At 44.2% G+C, this 20685-nt stretch overlaps 1 protein-coding gene across 7 annotated transcripts in view; it reads right to left on the reverse strand.

Annotated features, from left to right (window-relative positions):
* Positions 1-1564: 1564 nt before the first annotated feature.
* sema4ba (sema domain, immunoglobulin domain (Ig), transmembrane domain (TM) and short cytoplasmic domain, (semaphorin) 4Ba) overlaps positions 1565-20685 on the reverse strand; it is a 341741-nt gene continuing 322620 nt past the window's right edge. For all 7 annotated transcript variants that reach the window (XM_067971587.1, XM_067971584.1, XM_067971585.1 and 4 more), the window contains 5 exons: positions 14545-14755; positions 10372-10487; positions 8540-8697; positions 6683-6777; positions 1565-3088 (listed from right to left, as the gene is read on the reverse strand). In XM_067971587.1, the coding sequence (XP_067827688.1) occupies positions 2286-3088; positions 6683-6777; positions 8540-8697; positions 10372-10487; positions 14545-14755 (1383 nt within the window). In that variant the 3' untranslated portion in view covers positions 1565-2285. The remainder of the gene's footprint in view (positions 3089-6682; positions 6778-8539; positions 8698-10371; positions 10488-14544; positions 14756-20685) is intronic.

The following is a 20685-nucleotide window of genomic DNA, read 5'->3' on the forward strand; positions in this document are numbered from 1 at the left end:
TCAAAGTGTAATATCTGAGAAAAAATGAAAGCTAGAGAGTCACATTTATATTGTATCTTAGTAATTAAAAATGTATCCTGTTCATAGAACTAATTCACAGTACCCCACCACATGTCTGCACATATTCTTCTCTCTGAACACAAGTTGGACCCTAAAAACTGCTACAACAATGATGTCAGTGCTGATTTGTTTATGTTCCTTGGGGTGCATGTATGTCAGGACTAGTACTAACATTGATAGACCTTAACTTGTCTCTGTTAAGAGTGAAGTGCTATTGTAGTTTGCATAAGATCCACATTTATACCAAGTGACTTATCCATAGTTACTTGGACATTTTTTTTGTTAATCAACACTGCTAAATAATGGAAACTTGAAACCCATGTTACATCGGCTTGTTCTTAAAAAGAAATATAAACAAATCAGGCTGTTTCATAATCTATTCCAAAGACAATGAAAAATTAGGGACTGGACAAAGTGCCCCAAGATCTGGTCAGCCTGTTCCAGGACTATATAACCAACTGCTGTCATCTAGAAAGGGCGCAGATCTACTCTCTTTAGTTAGGCTCTTGGGCATGTTTACTTTCTGAAATGTCTTAATTTGAAAGCTCTGTCTACAGGATCTACCCCACTCCTATGTCTACAGGGTCTACCCCACTCCTATGTCTACAGGGTCTACCCCACTCCTATGTCTACAGGGTCTACCCCACCCCTATGTCTACAGGGTCTACCCCACCCCTATGTCTACAGGGTCTACCCCACCCCTATGTCTACAGGGTCTACCCCACCCCTATGTCTACAGGGTCTACCCCACTCCTATGTCCACAGGGTCTACCCCACTCCTATGTTTAGTTACCAGTACTGTATTTTGTCACCATTAAGATCACCATTACATTGATCTTTATGCTAATTGCTACCACAGGGGAAACAATCTCTTGCTCACAGTGCACATTTGTCTGATCTCAAACACTATAGCGTGTCTGCTTATTTAACCAGGTCTCCGACCCCCTCGTCTAACTCTTCTCCTACTCCTTCTCAGTCACCGCCTCACCTCTGTGAAATGCTTTGGGACATTTTACTATGTTGAAGGTTTTATAAAAATGCAAATTGTTGATTGTAGTCGTGGAGCTAACCCAATGTATCCGTACTCCCAGGTTACAACATCATTATGTTTGTCTTTCCTCCAAGTTGGACAGATTAAACAACTTAGTTTCTCCCAATTTGAGCAACATTAAGACTTTACTGGGTCAACCAAGATGCCATATTTTTGACAGCCATGTCAGTTTTTCTCCTGTTTAAACAGTTAAATGAACAATACAAATGTGTTGGGTATACTCTCCAAACATAGGAGTTTACTTGTCCAAATATACATGGGCCCAACCAACTGTAATTACCTATATAAGTGACAGCCTACGACACTACAACTACAGCCCATTATCTTAATTACTTTTTCAATAACAAATACATTTTGAAAAAACATTTTGACAGTTTATAGGAGAAACATTAGTCTAATTTTTCCAGGTAATTTTTTGAAAAACTACAGAATCATTATTGTCAACCCTCCCACCCCACCCCAAAGAAAGACTGACTACAATCATTACTTAAAAGGAGAAATGCTTTTTGAATCTGTACATTTCTCGCATGCTACATTATATCCATCTGCGGAAACTGTGCATTTCACGTGAAAGGAAAAAGTTTTGAACTGTTTTTCCTGTACTCACAGGATCTCCATAGGATACACGGTGTGAAACAATCACTATGGTATCTCATGACAGCTGCAAAATGACGTAATGTTTGGTACATATCATATAGTCAACTATGGATAGCACGACCACTTATCAGTTAACCCCTACAGTTACCTCAGAATGTATGCTCCAGTTCATTTGGCACAGGGCATTACTTTATATCCAATACCCAATGAAGCCTTGTGATCACTCCCTCCCCCTCCCCGCTCCCCCTGCCACCCCCAAAAACAGAAAGCCAAAGTCACGTACCGTGAGCCCAAAATTGCAAACAAATTGGGGAAAGTTGTCATTCAATTAATCATGCGCTGTTCCATGCTGTTCGGCTGATGGTCACAGACACACATGTTTACTAAAGCTCAATGCCACACTAATAACCATCCATGCACGTGGTTTACATACTGAAGAGACAGTCTAAATGGCACAGTACAACAGTTTTAGTCTTTTAAGCTGCCAAAGCCTTATGCTTTCCAATGTTTTGTGGTTGTTCCCCTTTTTAGGAAGGCTGCAGTGGTATGGTTTTACCTCACTCCGCCATTCCACATTTCACACTATGGAGTCTTTGATTTCAGAACCAATCCTCACCCTCGGCTGCGGGCAATGTGGAGAAATCTCCACGTATAAGTTTTTTTGATTGATTTGGCTGTTTGGTGACTCTGGGTACCCGGAGTCCTTGCCATTGAGAGTGTTTTCCAGCACGGGGGTACTGCAGATATGGTTGTCATTCAGACTCTGGTAGCCTTTGTGATGCTCGGAGGCTGGCACCTGAACTGGATTTCCGTTTAAAGGCAGGCTTTCGTGCTGGATCTCAATCTTCCTCTGCTTCTTTTGCTGCACGCTCGAGCATTCGCCGTCTTTAATCAGCGACTTCATTCTGTCTCTGTTCCGGTACAAGAAGACCAGAGATGAAACCGCAAGCGTCAACCCAAAGACGACACTCACGGTCACAAACTCAGTCCAGTAATTCTTCCCGTTGGTGTGCTGAGCAAACCGACTCTCACTGCTGAGTGGGTTAATAATGATCCCTTTCTCTTGCAGTCCAGAACTTTCATTCGATACTGGAATGGACTTCCTTGATGAGCGCAGGGTCGTGGCCTCTGGCAAAACATCCAATCTCACGCAGTAGTTTGCAACCAGCAGTTGAAAGTCTTCTTCTACAGCCCAACACTCGTATACACCTAGAGGCTCCGCTGTAGCAATAATCCCACCATCGGGAAGCACCATAAACGTAGCATCTGCCGCTGCCCCATTGTGCATCCACTTTCTCGTGGCGAAGTTTGACTGCACTTTGCACGGTAATACCTTGAAACTGTTGGGTGACACAGTGACGGGCTCACAGGGGATAGGATCTGTTTACAAGAAAAGAGTAACAAATACTTTAATATAGCGCACATTTCAAAGGAACAGACTGAATATATTGAAGAAGGAGCTCGATAGACTTCGAGACACAAAAGACACCAAGGGGTATGGGGAGAGAGCGGGAATATGGTATTGAGATGGAGGATCAGCCATGATCATATTGAATGGCGCAGCAGGCTCGAAGGGCCGAATGGCCTACTCCTGCTTTTATTTTCTATGTTTATAACAGACCTCCGGGAATAGAATATAAGTATATCTCACCCATCACGGAAACAATTCTGAAATAGTTTCCCCACATTACAACTGTGACTGCACTTCAAAAGTACTTCATTGGCTGTGATATCATTTGGGACATCCTGAAGTCATGAAAGGCGCTATATAAATGCAAGTTCTATATTTTACACTAAGCAGTTAAAATATGCTGAGAATGGTGGAAAGCACAGAATTATCAGTGAGCGTCTTTTGGCTTATCTTGATTGCAGAGGTTTTTCTTGATTACAAATACATTTGTTCCATTTACACATGAACAAGTATCTACTTAACGAGATGGGGCCTGCACTCGGATTTATTATTGACCAATAAACAGGTCAGCGATCCAGGGCCAGGTTGACGGATGTGTGCTAACAACCTTAATAGACTCCCTGCTGTAAAATCCCCATCTATTCATTTCGATGGACGTAAGATTGTGGGCATTGTGCCCGGGACATCCCAATATGCACGGGCAGTGGGCGAGGCTTCCTGTCTGTAGTGCGCTTTCAGGAAACTCAGCCTTATATTTCACATGGCTAAGAGCTTGATTTCAGAATCAGTGATTACTTAGAACTGAGAGGTTATAACTATCAGGAAAGGCTGAACAGGCTGCGGCTTTTTTTTCCTAGAAAAGAGAAGGCTGAGGGGTGACCTAATAGAGGTCTTTAAAATTATGAAGGGGTTCGATAGGGTGGACGGAGAGAAGCTGTTCCCACTTGCGAGGGAGTCCAAAACTAGGGGTTATAAATATAAGGTAGTCACTAATAAATCCAATAGGGAATTCAGGAGAAACTTCTTTACCCAGAGAGTGGTTAGAATGTGGAACTTGCTATCACAAGGACTAGTTAAGGTGAATATCATAGATGCATTTAAGGGGAAGCTAGATAAACACGTGAGGGAGAAAGGAATAGAAGGATATGTTGATGGGGTTAGATGAAGTAGGGTGGGAGGAGGCTCGTGTGGAGCATAAACACAAGCATAGACCTATTGGGCCGAATGGCCTGTTTCTGTGCTGTAAATTCTATGTAATACTTCAGGATGTGTTGATATGCTGAACTCTCCACATCCAACTACCTTCTGCTTCTGGGCACTCATTCCTCACCACTGACGACATCTTCCAGAAATATGAATAAATGCACCATCGAGCTAGGTTAAAGAGCAAGTTTTGAGCATAATTTGATCCCTGTTTATAATTGCCATTATAGCACTGTAGTGGGGTTTAACACACACACTATCAGTATCCATTTCGTGGATTTAATAGCAAACACTCTTAAACTGACAGTCTACTTTATTCCCACAGGAACCTTTTGGCAGAGGCCTGCTGTATGCAAGAAAGTGGAGTCTGCACATTTCACAGCTTCATGTAGGACCAGCAAGTAAAAGGACAGACAGCTCAAGGCAATGCTGCTCTTTATTGGAATTTTATAACTCAAAACCTTTTTGCTGCAGATCTGTAGATGCGCAAGAAAAAAAATACTGCAGTCTAAGGTGCAAATAATAACAACAACTTGCATTTATATAGCGCCTTTAACACAGTAAAATGTCCCAAGGTGCTTCACAGGAGCGTAATCGGACAAAAACTGCACCGAGCCAAAGAAGGAGACATTAGGATAGATGATCAAAAACTAGGTCAAAGAGGTAGATTTTAAGCAGCGTCTTAGAGGAGAGAGAGGCAGAGAGGTAAAGAGAGAGAATCCATCGCTTAGGGCCTGCATGGCTGAAGGCGCAGCCGCCAAAGACGGGGCGAAGGAAGTGGCGGACTCACAAGAGGCCTGTGTTGGAGGAACGCAGAGTTCTCGGAGGGTTGTCGGGCTGGAGGAGGTTACAGAGAGAGGGAGCGGCGTTAGTGGACCGGGAGCCAATGAAGGTCAGCGAGTACAGGAGTGATGGGTGAACGGGACTTGGTGCGAGTTAGGATTAGTGGGCTGAAATGCTGCTGTGAGTACCCATATAAATAGTAAAAGGGTAGTCAAAGGAAGGGTGGGGCCAAGTAGGACCTGCTTTAGATATTCTCGTCATTTTTCAGGTGGCAGCTCTGGGAGTCTTTCTTCATAATTTAGAACCCTACATTTCAGAATCACAAAAATAGGTACAGCTGAGGGATACAATTGAGCCCATCTCGAAACCTCTGATCCCTCCATCACAGCGTCTAACTGCCTCGCGAATGCCCCTGCTACCCTAACCAGGAGACCGTTCCAAGTATTGATCACTCTTTGGGGTTGATTTTCATTTGGGAAAATCGCCGTTAATGGGACGGCGAGGGCCTAAAAATGGGGTTGCGACCTTACAGCCCCCATTAACCCCTTTCACATGGGCCTACTGCTGGGCGGCCAAAACGCCTGCCTGAAACAAGCAGTCAGGCTCTTTCCCCGTGCTAATGACGTAAGTAGGACCCCGATTGCAATTTTAAGGGACACGTGGGCGGGGCTTGGAGTACGCACTGGAGTTCCGATCAGGAAACGGCCAGAACAATTTAAAACGTTTATTTTTTGTGGAGCCAGAAGGAGCGGGAGTGCTTGTCCAGGCTCCACATGAGAACTGTGCGCCACTGCCGGCCTGACCTCACCCCGCCTCGGCATTGTGTCCTCACCCCACCTCCCAGCGGGCCCTCTGCTGGAGTCCCAGCCGGCCGACATTCCTGAGGCCAACCAAAAGTCAAAAATCGACCCCTTTGTGTGAGGAACTTGACACGAGTCCAACTTGCCTTTTACCAGTTTGTACTTCTATCCCCTTCACCTGCAGTCACGACTTAACATGAAATAGTGCTCTGGATTAACCCTTTCTATTCCACATTGTGCCTTGGATATCTCAGTAAGGTTCTCTGTCATTCAAGGTCCTTTGGCACCAGAGATCAGCCTTGTGCTCCTTCTCAGCACTGTTTCTGGGGCTGGGAGGATTCCCTTGGTTTTTTTTATTCATTCTCGGGGTGTGGGCTTCGCTGGCAAGGCCGGCATTTATTGCCCATCCCTAGTTGCTCTTGAGAAGTTGGTGGTGGACCTTCTTCTTGAGCCGCTGCTGTCCCTGTGGTGTGGCTTGCTGATCAGAACTGAAGGTTCTAACCAAGGTGTAGCCTGTTGCTGTCTGAAGCCCGCTCAACACATTGAGAGCCTTTTGAGGGTGGCATGCCCAAAACTGCGCACAATATTCCAAAGAGTACCATAAATTGTTAACGACCGTTTCTCTCTAACTTGCTAACCAAACAAACTCCTATAATGAACACGAAATAGACGGCAGTATTTAAAAGTAGAAACAGTTAAAAAGTTACACCATTCAAGTTGAAAATAAGTAACTATCTTCTAGTGCATGTTTCTCCTGGAAGTTCAGGGAGTACTTACGATGTGGTTTCAAAGCCCTGGGACCTAATAACACTCCATCAGGCTGCTGACAGTGCTGCTCCGGCCTGCCCCTCTCAATGTCTTGCTTCCACTGGCTGTAAACAAAAGATTCTACATTAGCTGCCAATGCGAGATTTGTGTGGTGTCAGGAATCAGTATCTCAATCACACTCGGATTGTTGCTTCAAATTTTAAACTGCACCTTTTTTTTTCCAGTGACACCTGTGACTTTAGTGATATAAGTTCCCAAATAATTCGTCAGAGATAACGGGGTCAATTTTAACTTACGGTGGACTTAAGGCGGGCGGTGGGCAGAATCAATCGTAACATTGGGTGCAGAGGATAGTGTAGCCGTCAACCAGCCTGCCCAATTACCCCCCGCTTAAATGTATGGACAGATAATCAGGCGCGGGTAATCGGGCAGCAGCATAATGGGCGCACTATCCTATGTGCAATATTCCAATAGTGCTCCTCATGTGCAGAGCTTTGCTCATAAGTGGAAATGTATGCCTCAGTTCCTCCCTTCACACAAAAAAAAATCAACTTTGATGGGAGGCCACATTATTTTTTCATTTGTTTCTAAGATTTAATAATATCGACTCCTGACAATTCGCCTCACTTTTCACGAGAAATGAGAGAACTTGCACCTTTTTTTTATCCCAGAGGGGAAAACCAAGGGCCTGAGTGCGATGGCGATTGGCCGACATTCACCTGACTAGAGACAGAAGAGAAACTTTGCGGCTTTAATGCCTGGCACCAAATCTCTAGCTGCATGACGCCAAGGTTACGAGAGGTTTTGATGGAATAGATAGGGAGAAACTGTTTCCACTGGCAGGAAGATCAGTAACCAGAGGACACAGATTTAAGGTAATTGGCAAAAGAACCAGAGGGGAGATGAGGAGACGTTTTATTACACAGCGAGTTGTTACAATCTGGAATGCACTGCCTGAAAGGGTGGTGGAAGCAGATTCAATAATAACTTTCGAAAGGGAATTGGATAAATATTTGAATGGGAAAAATTTGCAGGGCTATGGAGAAAGGGCAGGGGAGTGGGACTAATTGTACAGCTCTTTCAAAGAACCAGCACAGGCAAGATGGGCCAAAAGGCCTCCTACTGTGCTGTATGATTCTAAGGGAAAACCTTTGGGTGGGTTAAACCTATACATTCTACAGAATAGAAAGCATCGTGATATCGCAAGAAACTCTGGGAAGAACAATAGCAGAAATTGCTCAAAATTTTTAACTGCATACTAGCAGATCTGCCACCCCATTGCTCCTGGTAGTTCAGTGATGAGCTGTTTTATAAGAGGAAGCCTTATGTAAGGCACCGTATATTATCCTGCTGCTAAGGTGCTGCTGTGCCCTCTAAAGGCTACAAAGTTTAATTGCTGTTTAAATAAACACAGAGTGAGGTCAATCAGAGATTAATTGCTCTCACATGGTGGATGTTGACAGATTGGGAGGTTATTGCAGATTTCACGCTGTCGGTCAGAGAGTGTAATTGCTATGAATGATCAATGGCTGCAGCCGCTCCTAAATTTGTAAGGTATTTTCTGTTGCTGCAGAAATTTCTCTGGATCCTGCAAATGATTAGATTTCTTTCTTTTTCTCAATACTTTTTGGATGTGTGACACTGAAAGGTATATGACAGAAAGTTAGATGCCCAGTTTTTCAATGCATGTACATCTATCTATAAGTGTGAGTATATATCTCAGGACAGTTTTGTGAAGTTTGATGGCTTCCATATACATCCCAAGGAAATCAGCAACTGTTCCGTTGAAATATTAATATCATAATATATTTCAATGAGATTTATTTTTTTGCGAATGCCAAGTAATTTAATTGTAAAGCCACTTACAGATCTAACTGCAACCCTCGTATGTCTCTGCATATTTTGCTGTCCCATGCGCAGTAAGGGTCTCTGGCCAGGACACACTCTCCACAGCTCAGGTAAATGTTGCAGTTGGAGACGGACAGCTGAACTACTCCTGAGTATGAAGACGCATATAACATGCCCTGCGGATTCGGGACAAAATACTTAGCTTGAATCTAACTCAACGGACTAATTAATACAGCTCATAATTACAAGGAAAAAATGAGCTACTATTTAATAATATTGCAGAATAACTGACAATTCATAGTACAACAGAATTGCATTTGACAATAACAGTTTACTAAATGTTATACATGCTCATGTTCTAAGAAGATTGTCAATCAATACAAAGCTTAGATTCAAGATTAAAATCTTAGGACAACTACAACTCTATTATTACCTCGAAATGAGCAAGCCTTTGGCTCAGTAGTAGCACTCCCACCTCTGAATCAGAATATGTAGGGTTCGAGCCCCCAGTCAAGTGAGTGGACTCTGAATTCTGGGTGTGGGTGGCCCCCATCCACCCCCCCCCTCATCCCCCCATCATATGGGTTGTGGGAGCCAATGCAAATGTGAGGTCATCCACTTTGGATCAAAAAAGGATAGAACAGGGTACTTTCTAAATGGTAAAAAGTTAAAAACAGTGGATGTCCAAAGGGACTTAGGGGTTCAGGTTCATAGATCATTGAAGTGCCATGAACAGGTGCAGAAAATAATCAATAAGGCTAATGGAATGCTGGCCTTTATATCTAGAGGACCAGAGTACAAGGGGGCAGAAGTTATGCTGCAGCTATACAAAACCCTGGTTAGACCACACCTGGAGTACTGTGAGCAGTTCTGGAAGGACATATTGGCCTTGCAGGGAGTGCTGCGTAGGTTTACTAGAATGATACCAGGACTTCAAGGGTTAAGTTACAAGAGATTACACAAATTGGGGTTGTATTCTCTCGAGTTTAGAAGGTTAAGGGGTGATCTGATCGAAGTTTATAAGATATTAAGGGGAACAGATAGGGTGGATAGAGAGAAACTATTTCCGCTGGTTGGGGATTTTAGGAGTAGGGGGCACAGTCTAAAAATTAGAGCCAGACCTTTCAGGAGTGAGATTAGAAAACATTTCTACACACAAAGGATGGTAGAAGTTTGGAACTGTCTTCCGTAAATGGCAATTGATGCTAGCTCAATTGCTAAATTTAAATCTGAGATAGATAGCTTTTTGGCAACCAAAGGTATTAAGGGATATGGGCCAAAGGCAGGTATATGGAGTTAGATCACAGATCAGCCATGATCTTATCAAATGGCGGAGCAGGCACGAGGGGCTGAATGGCCTACTCCTGTTCCTATGTTCCTATGAGCCCATAAAACCCTCCCCCTGTATAGGAATCACCACCCTATCAGCTGGTATAAAGATGGTTATGACCATGGAAGCAGCATTCCTGTCACAGCCTGTGAATCCTTCCACTACTTCACACTGTTCTCCAAGGGAAGAATGTGAAGCCATCTAAATTTCCCATTTCTACCTTATTTACTTGACTATTTCTTTCCTCATTAGCCTCTGTGTACGACCTTTTCTTGTTGTAAAACCCACAGCTTATTAAACAAAAAAGAAAAGACAGGAGTGAGACACAAATTCTGGGTGGAAGGAGACCATTGTTAATCTCACGGTGATTGATTGTTGGAAAGAAAACATGAAATGAAAGCAAATAGCTTTTCAGAAAATGAGCCGTGTCCCAGCATTTATTATTGTGTTGGGTGGGATGCTAACTGTTTATTTTGCCACGTTGAGAAAAAAGAAGGGTAATTCTTAATGAAATTTGTACCTGTTTTGAATCCAGTATCAGATTCTGCACTGGCTGGGGTTCAGCAAACAGAATAATTTCCTCAATAATATGTACTTTATTATTCACATTTATAGCTTTGTGCAATATTCCATTTTCTGTCAAAAAAGTAGTTAGACATGAAATAATAACAATGTTATAAATTTTTGAAGTGCAAGGCAACAAAATCCAATAGCAATATTAGGATTTAATGCAAATATATTTCATCTTAAATGTTTGTAAAAGACATTTTTATGAAGATGCCATATTCCTTTATGCATCTGATAATACCCAAAGACCTCACTCCCACAGGCTATTAAGGATCTGGCTTCAAACGCTGAATTTTCTTTCGACTGCTCAGCATTTTCAAACCACGTGACTAGTCATCAAATTACTCGCCTTTTATTAAAAGCCATCAGCTGGTAAGAACTGTGTGCTCCATAATTTCTGCAGACAATGATCTAGCTTAGAGAGCTCCATTTACATGGACAGTGCTTTAGTGAACAGGGAGAAAGACATTTCCTCTCTCATTTACTGGCGTTCTACTCCAATTAGAAAAGGGTTTAACTCTTTCGTGCTCAATTTCACAAGCATTTGGCAAAGCAGAATCTATGAATATGATGGGGGTAATTTTCACCTTCACCCCCTCCCACCACCTCCCTCTCCCCGTTACAAACCCCGCCTGATTTTCATTTCCAAGCGGTGAAGGTGAAAATGACCCCTGATATTTCAGGCCTGTATGCTTGCATTTACCGCCAAGGTTCTTTCCTATCGGCTGGGCACCAATTAGGAGAGTGAGAACACTTCAGGTAGTCGCCGATCGGTGGCAGATTCAGTAGCCACATTGTTTTAACATACTTGATAACTGGCTGTGAGGTGGAGGGGCCCCACTTCACCCAACACTGCCCTCAGGGGCGGATGGCAAACCGAGGCTGTTAAAAGCCAGTTGGGCCTCGTGGCTGGGAGCACGGCCTTGAGCTTTGGTCACTGACTATAACCTTACCCCATGCTGCAAGGGTTGGCGGGATTCTGAGTACCCCCTTTGAGTGAAAGGAGTGTGTGAACTCACAGAGAACCCCCTGCGTTTTGTCTTTATTTTTTACTTTTATAATCTTTATTATACTGTTATTTTTGTTCCTTTTTGTGCAATTTCTACTTTGAATGCAGCATTTGCTCAATGATAAGATTCTGGCTATGGCTCATTACATAACAGGCAGAACACCGCTATCAAATATAAATATTAATGAGGGGGCAACACAGCGGAGTAGCACAGCACAGCAGTCGAGAATGCCTTTGTGTTTTTTCTATTTTCTTACATTTCTCCCTATTAACCTAGAAGGTTTACCTTTTGATGTTTTTGTAAAAGCTGATGTAGTATAAACATTGGCTTCAATAGAAACATCAAAAGGTGAATCGCCTGACTTAATAGGGAAGCAGTGTAAGAAAACAGCAGAGAAAACACAAAAAACACAACCTTTGGCCTCCTATCCTCTCTTGATCTTTTCACTGGGAAATGCTTGCATGACATCGGCCGTCTCAATTTCTCTACTCCCCTTGCTCACTCTAATCTACCTCCTTCTGAACTTGCAGCACTCCATTCTCTCGGGTCCAACCCTGACATTGTAATTAAACCTGCTGACAAGGGCGGTGCTGTTGTTGTGTGGTGAACAGAACTCTACCTTGCGGAGGCTGAACGCCAACTCTCCGACACCTCCTCCTACCTCCCCCCGGACCATGACCCCACCGTCGAACATCAAGCCATAGTTTCCCAGACCATCACTGACCTCATCTCCTCTGGAGATATTCCCCCCCATGGCCTCCAACCTCATAGTCCCCCAACCCTGCACAGCCCGCTTCTACCTCCTTCCCAAGATCTACAAACAGGACTGCTCCGGTAGATCCATCGTTCCAGCCTGTTCTTGCCCCACGGAAATTATTTCTTCCTATCTCTACTCTATTTTTTCTACCCTTGTCCAATCTCTTTCGATCTACATCCGCGACTCTTCTGACGCCCTCCGCCATTTTAACCATTTTCAGTTTCCCGGCCCTAACCATCTCCTTTTCACCATGGACGTCCAGTCCCTCTACACCTCCATCCCCCACCAGGACGGCCTGCGAACCCTCCGCTTCTTCCTTGAATGGAGGCCCAACCAGTCTCCATCCACCACCAGCCTCCTCCGCCTGGCTGAACTTGTTCTTACATTGAACAACTTCTCCTTTGACTCCACTCACTTCCTCCAAATAAAAGGTGTCGCTATGGGAACCCGTACGGGTCCTAGCTATGCCTGCCTTTTTTTTGGAAACGTGGAACCTTCTTTGCTCCAGTCCTACTCAGGTCCCCTCTCTCACCTCTCTTTCGCCCCGAACTGGAAAATTTCATCAACTTTACTTCCAATTTCCACCCTTCCCTCGCCTTCATATGGTCCATCTCTGACTCTTCCCTTCCCTTCCTCGACTTCTCTATCTCCATTTCAGGGGACAGGCTGTCAAGCAATATCTACTATCAGCCCACTGCCTCCCACAGCTACCTTGATTACACAACCTCCCACCCCGCTTCCTGTAAGGGCTCTATTCCCTTCTCCCAGTTTCTGTTTCTGTTGCATCTGTTGACGATGCCTCCTTCCACACCAGTGCGTCCGATATGTCTTCCTTTTTCCTCAACTGAGGATTCCCCTCTACTGTAGTTAACAGGGTCCTCGACCATTTCCCACACTTCTGCCCTGCCCTGCCCCCTTCCCCTTCTTCCCAGAACTACGATAGGGTCCCCCTTGTCCTCACCTTCCACCCCACCAGCCTCCACATTCAACGTACCATGCTCCACCATTTCCGCCACCTCCAGCGTGATGCCACCACCAAACACTTTTTCCCCTCCTCTCCCCTTTCAGTATTCCGAAGGGACTGCTCCGTCCGCGACACCCTGGTCCGCTCTTCCAGCACTCGCAACACCCGCTCTCCTTCCCACAGCACCTCCCCGCGTGAGCGCAGGAGATGCAACACCTGCCCCTTCACCTCCTCCCTTCCCACCATCCAGGGCCCCAAACACTTCTTCCAGGTGAAACAGCGATTTACTTGTTCTTCTTTGAATTTAGAATACTGTATTCACTGCTCACAATGCTGTCTCCTCTATACTGGGGAGACCAAATGCAGATTGGGTGATCGCTTTGCTGAACATCTCCGCTCAGTCCGCAAGCGTGACCCTGACCTGCCGGTCGCTTGCCATTTTAATCCCCTGTCCCACTCCCACTCCGACCTCTCTGTCATCGGCCTCCTGCACTGTTCCAATGAAGCTCTGCGGAAGCTCGAGGAACAGCACCTCTTCTTTCGATTAGGCACTTTGCAACCTTCTGGACTCAACATTGATTTCAATAGCTTCAGATCATAACCACTGCTCCCATTTTTTCGGACAGCGGGTGCTTGTAATGGTTCTGATGTTGCCATTTACAGCTCCTCTAGATCCATCTTTTGCTTCTTTACTTGTCCCATTCCCACCCTCCTTTCCTTGCACCATCATCCCTTTTGTCATTTAATCACCCCTGACCTCCACCCTATCAGAGACCTTCCCTTTTGTTCTTTCCTCCCCGCCTCTTCATTCCCCCCTCTCCCACTTTCCCTGGCTCTGTACTTGCTTAAAAACTGTTTAATCTTCAACTTCTTCCAGTTCTGACGAAAGATCATCGACCTTGAAACGTTAACTGTTTCTTTCTCCACAGATGCTGCCTGACTTGCTGAGTAATTTCCAGCAGTTTCTGTTTTTATTTAAGAAAATAGCTGGTCTCTTTTAGATTGAAATCTGTGGGCCACTCGCAGTGATTGCCTTCAGGTTTATGGACAGTTAGAACTTGCACAGCTCTGTGGAACTCCCGCAGCACGCGGGGAGAAACAAGCGATATCTTATTTGTATTCTGATGTTCTGTGTGCATTGTATTAAATATAGTGACAAAAGCAATGTGATTATCCCTTTGGTTAAAACCAAATGGGACCATTGCATCTACAGTTATTGATTTCTATCTGCCCCAAATTCAGGAAGGAATGGCAATGAATGCAGTGATACACCACCGTGCAGTCAATTCTCTACAAAAAACGTCTTTTTTTTTGTCGCATGAGTTATCATAAAGTATTTGATTTCCAGGTAATCTCCGTGAGGTGGAGAGAAGCTGTCCGATTGGAAATCTGTACCTGTGCCCACAAACAGCACGTCATAGTGACCCTGGATAGTCTGGACTCTGTCCACGGCAAGCTGGGTGTACTTCACGTGCTTTTTCATCAGCAGGGGCTGGCTCCTCACAATCTCTTCCATCAGAAAGTGGTCCTTAGCAAAATTCAACACCTTGTCTGGCATTTGGAACGAAGAATTTATGTTCATGGCCCTTACTGTGTCTGTAATGCACTGTGAGGGATAACGTAAGAAACTTAGATCAGCATTAATTAATTAATTAACTCTAAGCGTGTCTGAAGGGTAACAACAACTTGCATTTATATAGCGCCTTTAATGTAGTAGAATGTCCCAAGGCGCTTCACAGGAGCGATTATCAGACAAACTTTGACACCGAGCCGCATAAGCAGATATTAGGACAGGTGGCCAAAGAGGTAGGTTTTATGGACGGTCTTAAAGGAGGAGAGGTTTAGGGAGGGAATTCTAGAGCTTAGGACCTAGACAGATGAAGGCACGGCCGCCAATGGTGGGGCGAAGGGAGTGGGGAAGGTACAAGAGGCCAAAATTGGAGGAACGCAGTGTTCTCGGAGGATAAGTTTGCGAGGTTCCACTATTGACATGGAGCCTCGCTAGAAATGGGCACGAGGCGCTTAAAATTACTGGTGTAATCGCCAGATGCAGACAATGGGGGTCATTTTAAGCTAACCCGCCTGGCGGGAAACTGACAAGATCGCATCGGGCACTCGTTTCTCACCCCGCTCGATTTTATTCTCCATTGACTTCAGTTGAAAGTAAAATTAGGCGGGGTGTAAAATGGGCGCCCGATGCGATCCTGTCAAGCTTCACACCAGGCGGGTTAGGTTTAAATTGCCCCCAATGTTTCCTTCAGAGAATGATGTCTGGTTCAATGTCTGTATCAAACCCTTCATTACGTTGCACTTTTGGGACTGATCCCATGATTTTCCTCATGCTTGTCCCAGGCCTGCAGTACAGTGCTGTCAGTACCAACGCAACAAGAACAAAACAACCAAATCATGTTTTTTTCCTGTTGTGCAGTTGTGCAAATGTCGCTGGTCAAATCTGGCCCTTCGTTTACGCTCATTAAAGGCAAACTTACACGACCTCCTATACCACAATTCTATTTTCTGTCCTGTCAATTCTTTTTAATTGGAATAAAATACATCAGGACTGCCGGAGGGTGGCAAAGTCATAGAATCATACAGTACAGAAGGAGGCCACTCGGCCCATCGTGCCTGTGCCGGCTCTCTGAAAGATCTATCCAATTAGTCCCACTCTCATGCTCTTTCCCTTATAGCTCTGCAACTTTTTCCTTTTCAAGTATGTATCCAATTCCCTTTTGAAAGTTACTATTGAATCTGCTTCCACCACCCTTTCAGGTAATACATTCCAGATTCGCTGCGTAAAAAAAATTCTCCTCATCTCCTCTGGTTACCGACCCTTCTGCCAGTGGAAACAATTTCTCCCCATCTACTCTATCAAAACTCTTTGAATTTTTGAACACTTCTATTAAATCTCCCTTTAACCTTCTCTGCTCTAAGGAGAACAACCCCAGCTTCTCCAGTCTCTCCACATAACTGAGGTCCCTCAAAGTGAGCTATCTGCATGTGGGAAATCGTCACTCTCTCCCTTTCACCGTGGGTGTCCAGTAAACCAGTTGCCCCCTGCTGGTATTGATACACTGATTGTGCCGATGCTCAAGTAATACTGCAAACATAACACAGACATGTAACTGTAAATATTACAGAGGTATATTAAAAGTGTCAGCCTTGGCTCAGTGAGTAGCACTCTCGCCTCTGAGTCACAAGGTTGTGGTTTCAAGAACCACTCCAGAGACTTGAACACAAAATCTAGGCTGACACTCCAGTGCAGTACTGAGGGAGTGCTGCACTGTCGGAGGTGCCGTCTTTCAGATGAGATGTTAAACCGAGGCCCCGTCTGCCCTCTCAAGTGGACGTAAAAGATCCCACCGCATTATCTCGAAGAAAAGCAAGGGAGTTCTCCCCGGTGTCCTGGCCAATATTAATCCTTCAACCGACATCACTAAAAAACAGATTATCTGGTCATTGTCTTATTGCTGTTTGTGGGACCTTGCTGTGCACAAATTGGCTGCCATGTTTCCCAACATTACAACAGTGAATACACTTCAAGAAGTACTTCTTTGGCCGTAAAGCACTTTGAGACGTAATAAGGTTGTGAAAGTCGCTATATAAATGCAAGTCTTTCTTCTGCTTTACATTATAGTCTGTGCTAAATCCCCTCGGATTCACAATGAGACAAATTCCACATCACGGCTCCGAAACTGTGAGACACCATTCCTGGCTTATTCAGAGCACAAATTGGAGAACCAGGTAAGGAGGTCAGCAGGACCAATTGGTGGTGCTTCCGATTTTCCAGCCAAACATCCGGTTCTCCGATATGCGGTCGAGTTGAGCGAGACCTCAAGTTTAACAAGCCTTTTGGAATCCCATTAGAATTTATAGGGCACTTGAACAGGACAGTCTTTGGGCGATTTGGATATTTTAATATGCACCAGCTGTGTCATAGCATTTCCATATCACCCCCACGATCTAACGTGGGTTAGCAAATTGAAGTACAATCCACTTAACTACAGACAATGAATCATACGGTAGTAAGGATTATGAGCTGGGTAGACAGCGCTGCACTCGATCAATCCTTGATTTCAAAGGTTTAGATATTCAGTGAAATCCAAATGTTTGAAAAGTATTTTTGAACTTTGTTCCAGCAGTTGGGTGAATTCCAACCGTTTCGGAGGGCATTTTCCCAAACAGCCTTGCATCAACATTCTAATTAGAGCCCAACAGGGGGATTCGTGAGCTTTTAATTGCCAGCCCCTAATCGCTCTGTTTTTTCTCTGAGTCTACAGTTGCTAATTATCTAGGATATATAATAATGAGAACCATTTGTTACTTCAACATAATCAGACAAGTTGGAAGCCCTCTCCAGCGTGTTGAATTGTGTCACTGTAACACGGAGCATTATGATGAATTACACTGTATTATTAATCTGAGCTCTCTACAGTCCATTAATTCTTACCCAGTGACAATCAAAAAAAAGACTTGCATTTATATCCCGCCTTTCACAACCTCAGGACATCCCAAAGCGGTTTACAGCCAATGAAGTACTTTTAAAGTGTAGTCACTGTTGTAATGTGGGAAACGCGGCAGTCAATTTTGCAATAGCAAGGTCCCACAAACAGCAATGTGATAATGACCAGATCATCTATTTTAGTGATGTTGGTTGAGGGATAAATATCGGCCAGAACACCAGGGAGAACTCCAACAGCCAAACTGTAGTTGATCAGGTATAAAACCCAGTCTAACATCAGTGGTGGGAAACTTTTAGAGACATTAATCCGGGACAAAATTAATTGGAAGTTGGAAAAATATCAGATAATAAATGAAAGCTAGTACAGATTTGTTAAAGGTAAATCGTATTTCACTAATGTGACTGAGTTCTTTAATGAAGTAACGGAGAGGGTAATGTGGCAAATTGGATCCAAAATTGGCTCAGTAACAGGAAACAAAGGGTAAAAGTCGATGGACGTCTTTGCGAATGGAAATCCATTTCCAGTGGTGTGCCACAGGGCTCAGTGTTGGGTCCCTTGCTGTTTGTGGTATATATTAATGATTTGGACTTGAATGTAGGGGACATGATTGGAAAAAATTGGCTGGTTAGTTGATAGTGAAGAGGATAGCTGTAGACTCCAAGAAGATATCAATGGGTTGGTGGAGTGGGTGGAAAAGTGGCAAATGGAGCTCAACCCGGAGAAGTGTGAGGTAATGCACTTAGGGAGGGCAAACAGTAAAAGGGAATACGCAGTAAACGGGAATATATTGAGAGGGGTAGAAGAAGTGAGAGACCTTGGAGTGCATGTGCACAGGTCCCTGAAGGTGGCAGTACAGGTAGATAAGGTTGTGAAGAAGGCATACGGAATGCTCTCCGTTATTAGCCGAGGTATAGAATACAAAAGCAGGGATGTAATGATGGAACTGTATAAAATGCTGGTAAGGCCATAGCTGGAGTATTGTGTGCCGTTCTGGTCACCACATTACAGGAAGGACGTAATTGCTCTGGAGAGAGTGCAGAGAAGATTTACAAGAATATGCCAGGGCTTGAAAATTGCAGCTACGAGGAGAGATTGGATAGGCTGGGGTTGTTTTCCTTGGAGCAGAGGAGGCTGAGGGGAGACTTGATTGAGGTGTACAAAATTATGAGGGGCCTAGATAGAGTAGACAGGAAGTACCTGTTTCCCCTAGCGGAGAGTTCAAGAACTAGAGGACATGGATTTAAGACGATTGGCAGAAGGATTAGAGGGGACATGAGGAAAAACCTTTATACCCAGAGGGTGGTGGGTGTATGGAATTCGCTGCCCGAATTGGTGGTAGAGGCAGGGACCCTCAACTCTTTTAAAAAGTACCTGGACCTGCACCTAAAGTGCTGTAAGCTGCAGGGCTACGGACCGAGTGCTGGAAGGTGGGATTAGAATGGGCACCTGGATGTTCTTCGAGCTGGCGCGGGCATGATGGGCCGAATGGCCCCCTTCTGTGCTGTATCTTTTCTATGGTTTCTATGGGTAGTGCGGTTGATGTTGTGCATATGGACTTTCAAAAGGCGTTTGATAAAGTACCATATAATAGATTTGTTAGCAAAATTGAAGCCCATGGGATTAAAGGGGCTGAGGCAGCGTAGATAAGAAATTGGCAAAGGGACAGAAAGCAGAGAGTAATGGCGAACGGTTGTTTTTCAAACTGGAGGGAAGTATACAGTGCTGTCCCCCAAGGGTCGGTGTTGGGACCACTGGTCTTTTTGATATATATTACTGACCTGGACTTGGGTATGCAGGGCATAATTTCAAAGTTTGCAGATGACACCTGGGGGTGGACGTACACAAGTCTTTTAATGTGGCAGGACAAATTAAGAAGGCTGTTAAAAAGCCTTGGCTTTATTAATAAAGGCATAGAGTACAAAAACAAGGAAGTTATGCTAAACCTTTATAAAACACTGATTTGGCCTCAGCTGGAGTATTGTGTTCAATTCTGGGCACCACTCTTTAGAAAGGATGTCAAGGCCTTAGAGAGGGTGCAGAAGAGATTTACTAAAATGGTACCAGGAATGAAAGACTTCAGTTATGTGGAGAGGCTGGAGAAGCTGGGGTTGTTCTTCTTAGAGCAGAGAAGGTTAAGGGGAGATTTAATAGAGGTGTTCAAAATCATGAACGGTTTTGATAGAGTAAATAAGGAGAAACTGTTTCCAGTGGCAGAAGGATCGGTAACCACAGGACGCAAATTTAAGGTAACTGGCAAAAGAACCAGAGGTGACATGAGGAAAAAAAAAATTACAAAGCATGTTATTATGATCAGGAAAACACTGCCAGAAAGGATGGTGGAAGCAGATTCAATAATAACTTTCAAAAGGGAATTGGATAAATATTTGAAGGGGAAAAATCTGCAGGGCTATGGGGAAAGAGCAGGGGTGCAGGACTAATTGGATAGCTCTTCCAAAGAGCCGGCACAGGCACAATGGGCCGAATGGCCTCCTTCTGTGCTGTATCATGTGGGAAGGACAGCTCACCGGTGAAATGGATGGACCAGCTGGAAACAAACTAATCTACACAGAAAAAGGTACACTGGTTTTTTTAGGTCTAAACTAACTAAGTCTTAATGACTGCTAAACAACCTCTCTGGCATTGAAAATTAACTTTTAAAAACGTGGAGTCTCATTCCTTCCAATTTTAATTGTTGTTGGAGTTTTTTTAAAAAGTTTTAATTTTAATTTTTTTTTTACTTTTTGTTTCTGTTTCTTTTATCTCTGTCTTTTAATTCAATACTTCTTACCCTCTCTTTATTTCGCTTTCTCTAACTGATTTTACATTGAATTTACTGTTGTAGCTTTCACTTCCTGGTGGCGGCTTGTCAAGGATGCTTCAGTCTGATTGATTGAGGGGGACAGAGAGCTCCATTCCCCGCTCACACAGCTCACAGATGCCCGGGAGGGGACGCTGCACTCTTTGCAGCTCATCATTAGAGGATGTTCCCGCACTAAAGCCCGTGGATCATTTGTGGGCAAGTTTAAATCTAATGAGCGGCGGGCGCCGTACGTTTGCTGCTCAGAGCAAATTCCAG

Source organism: Heptranchias perlo, chromosome 34 (assembly GCF_035084215.1).
Source record: "Heptranchias perlo isolate sHepPer1 chromosome 34, sHepPer1.hap1, whole genome shotgun sequence".
In the NCBI taxonomy this organism is placed as follows: domain Eukaryota; kingdom Metazoa; phylum Chordata; class Chondrichthyes; order Hexanchiformes; family Hexanchidae; genus Heptranchias; species Heptranchias perlo.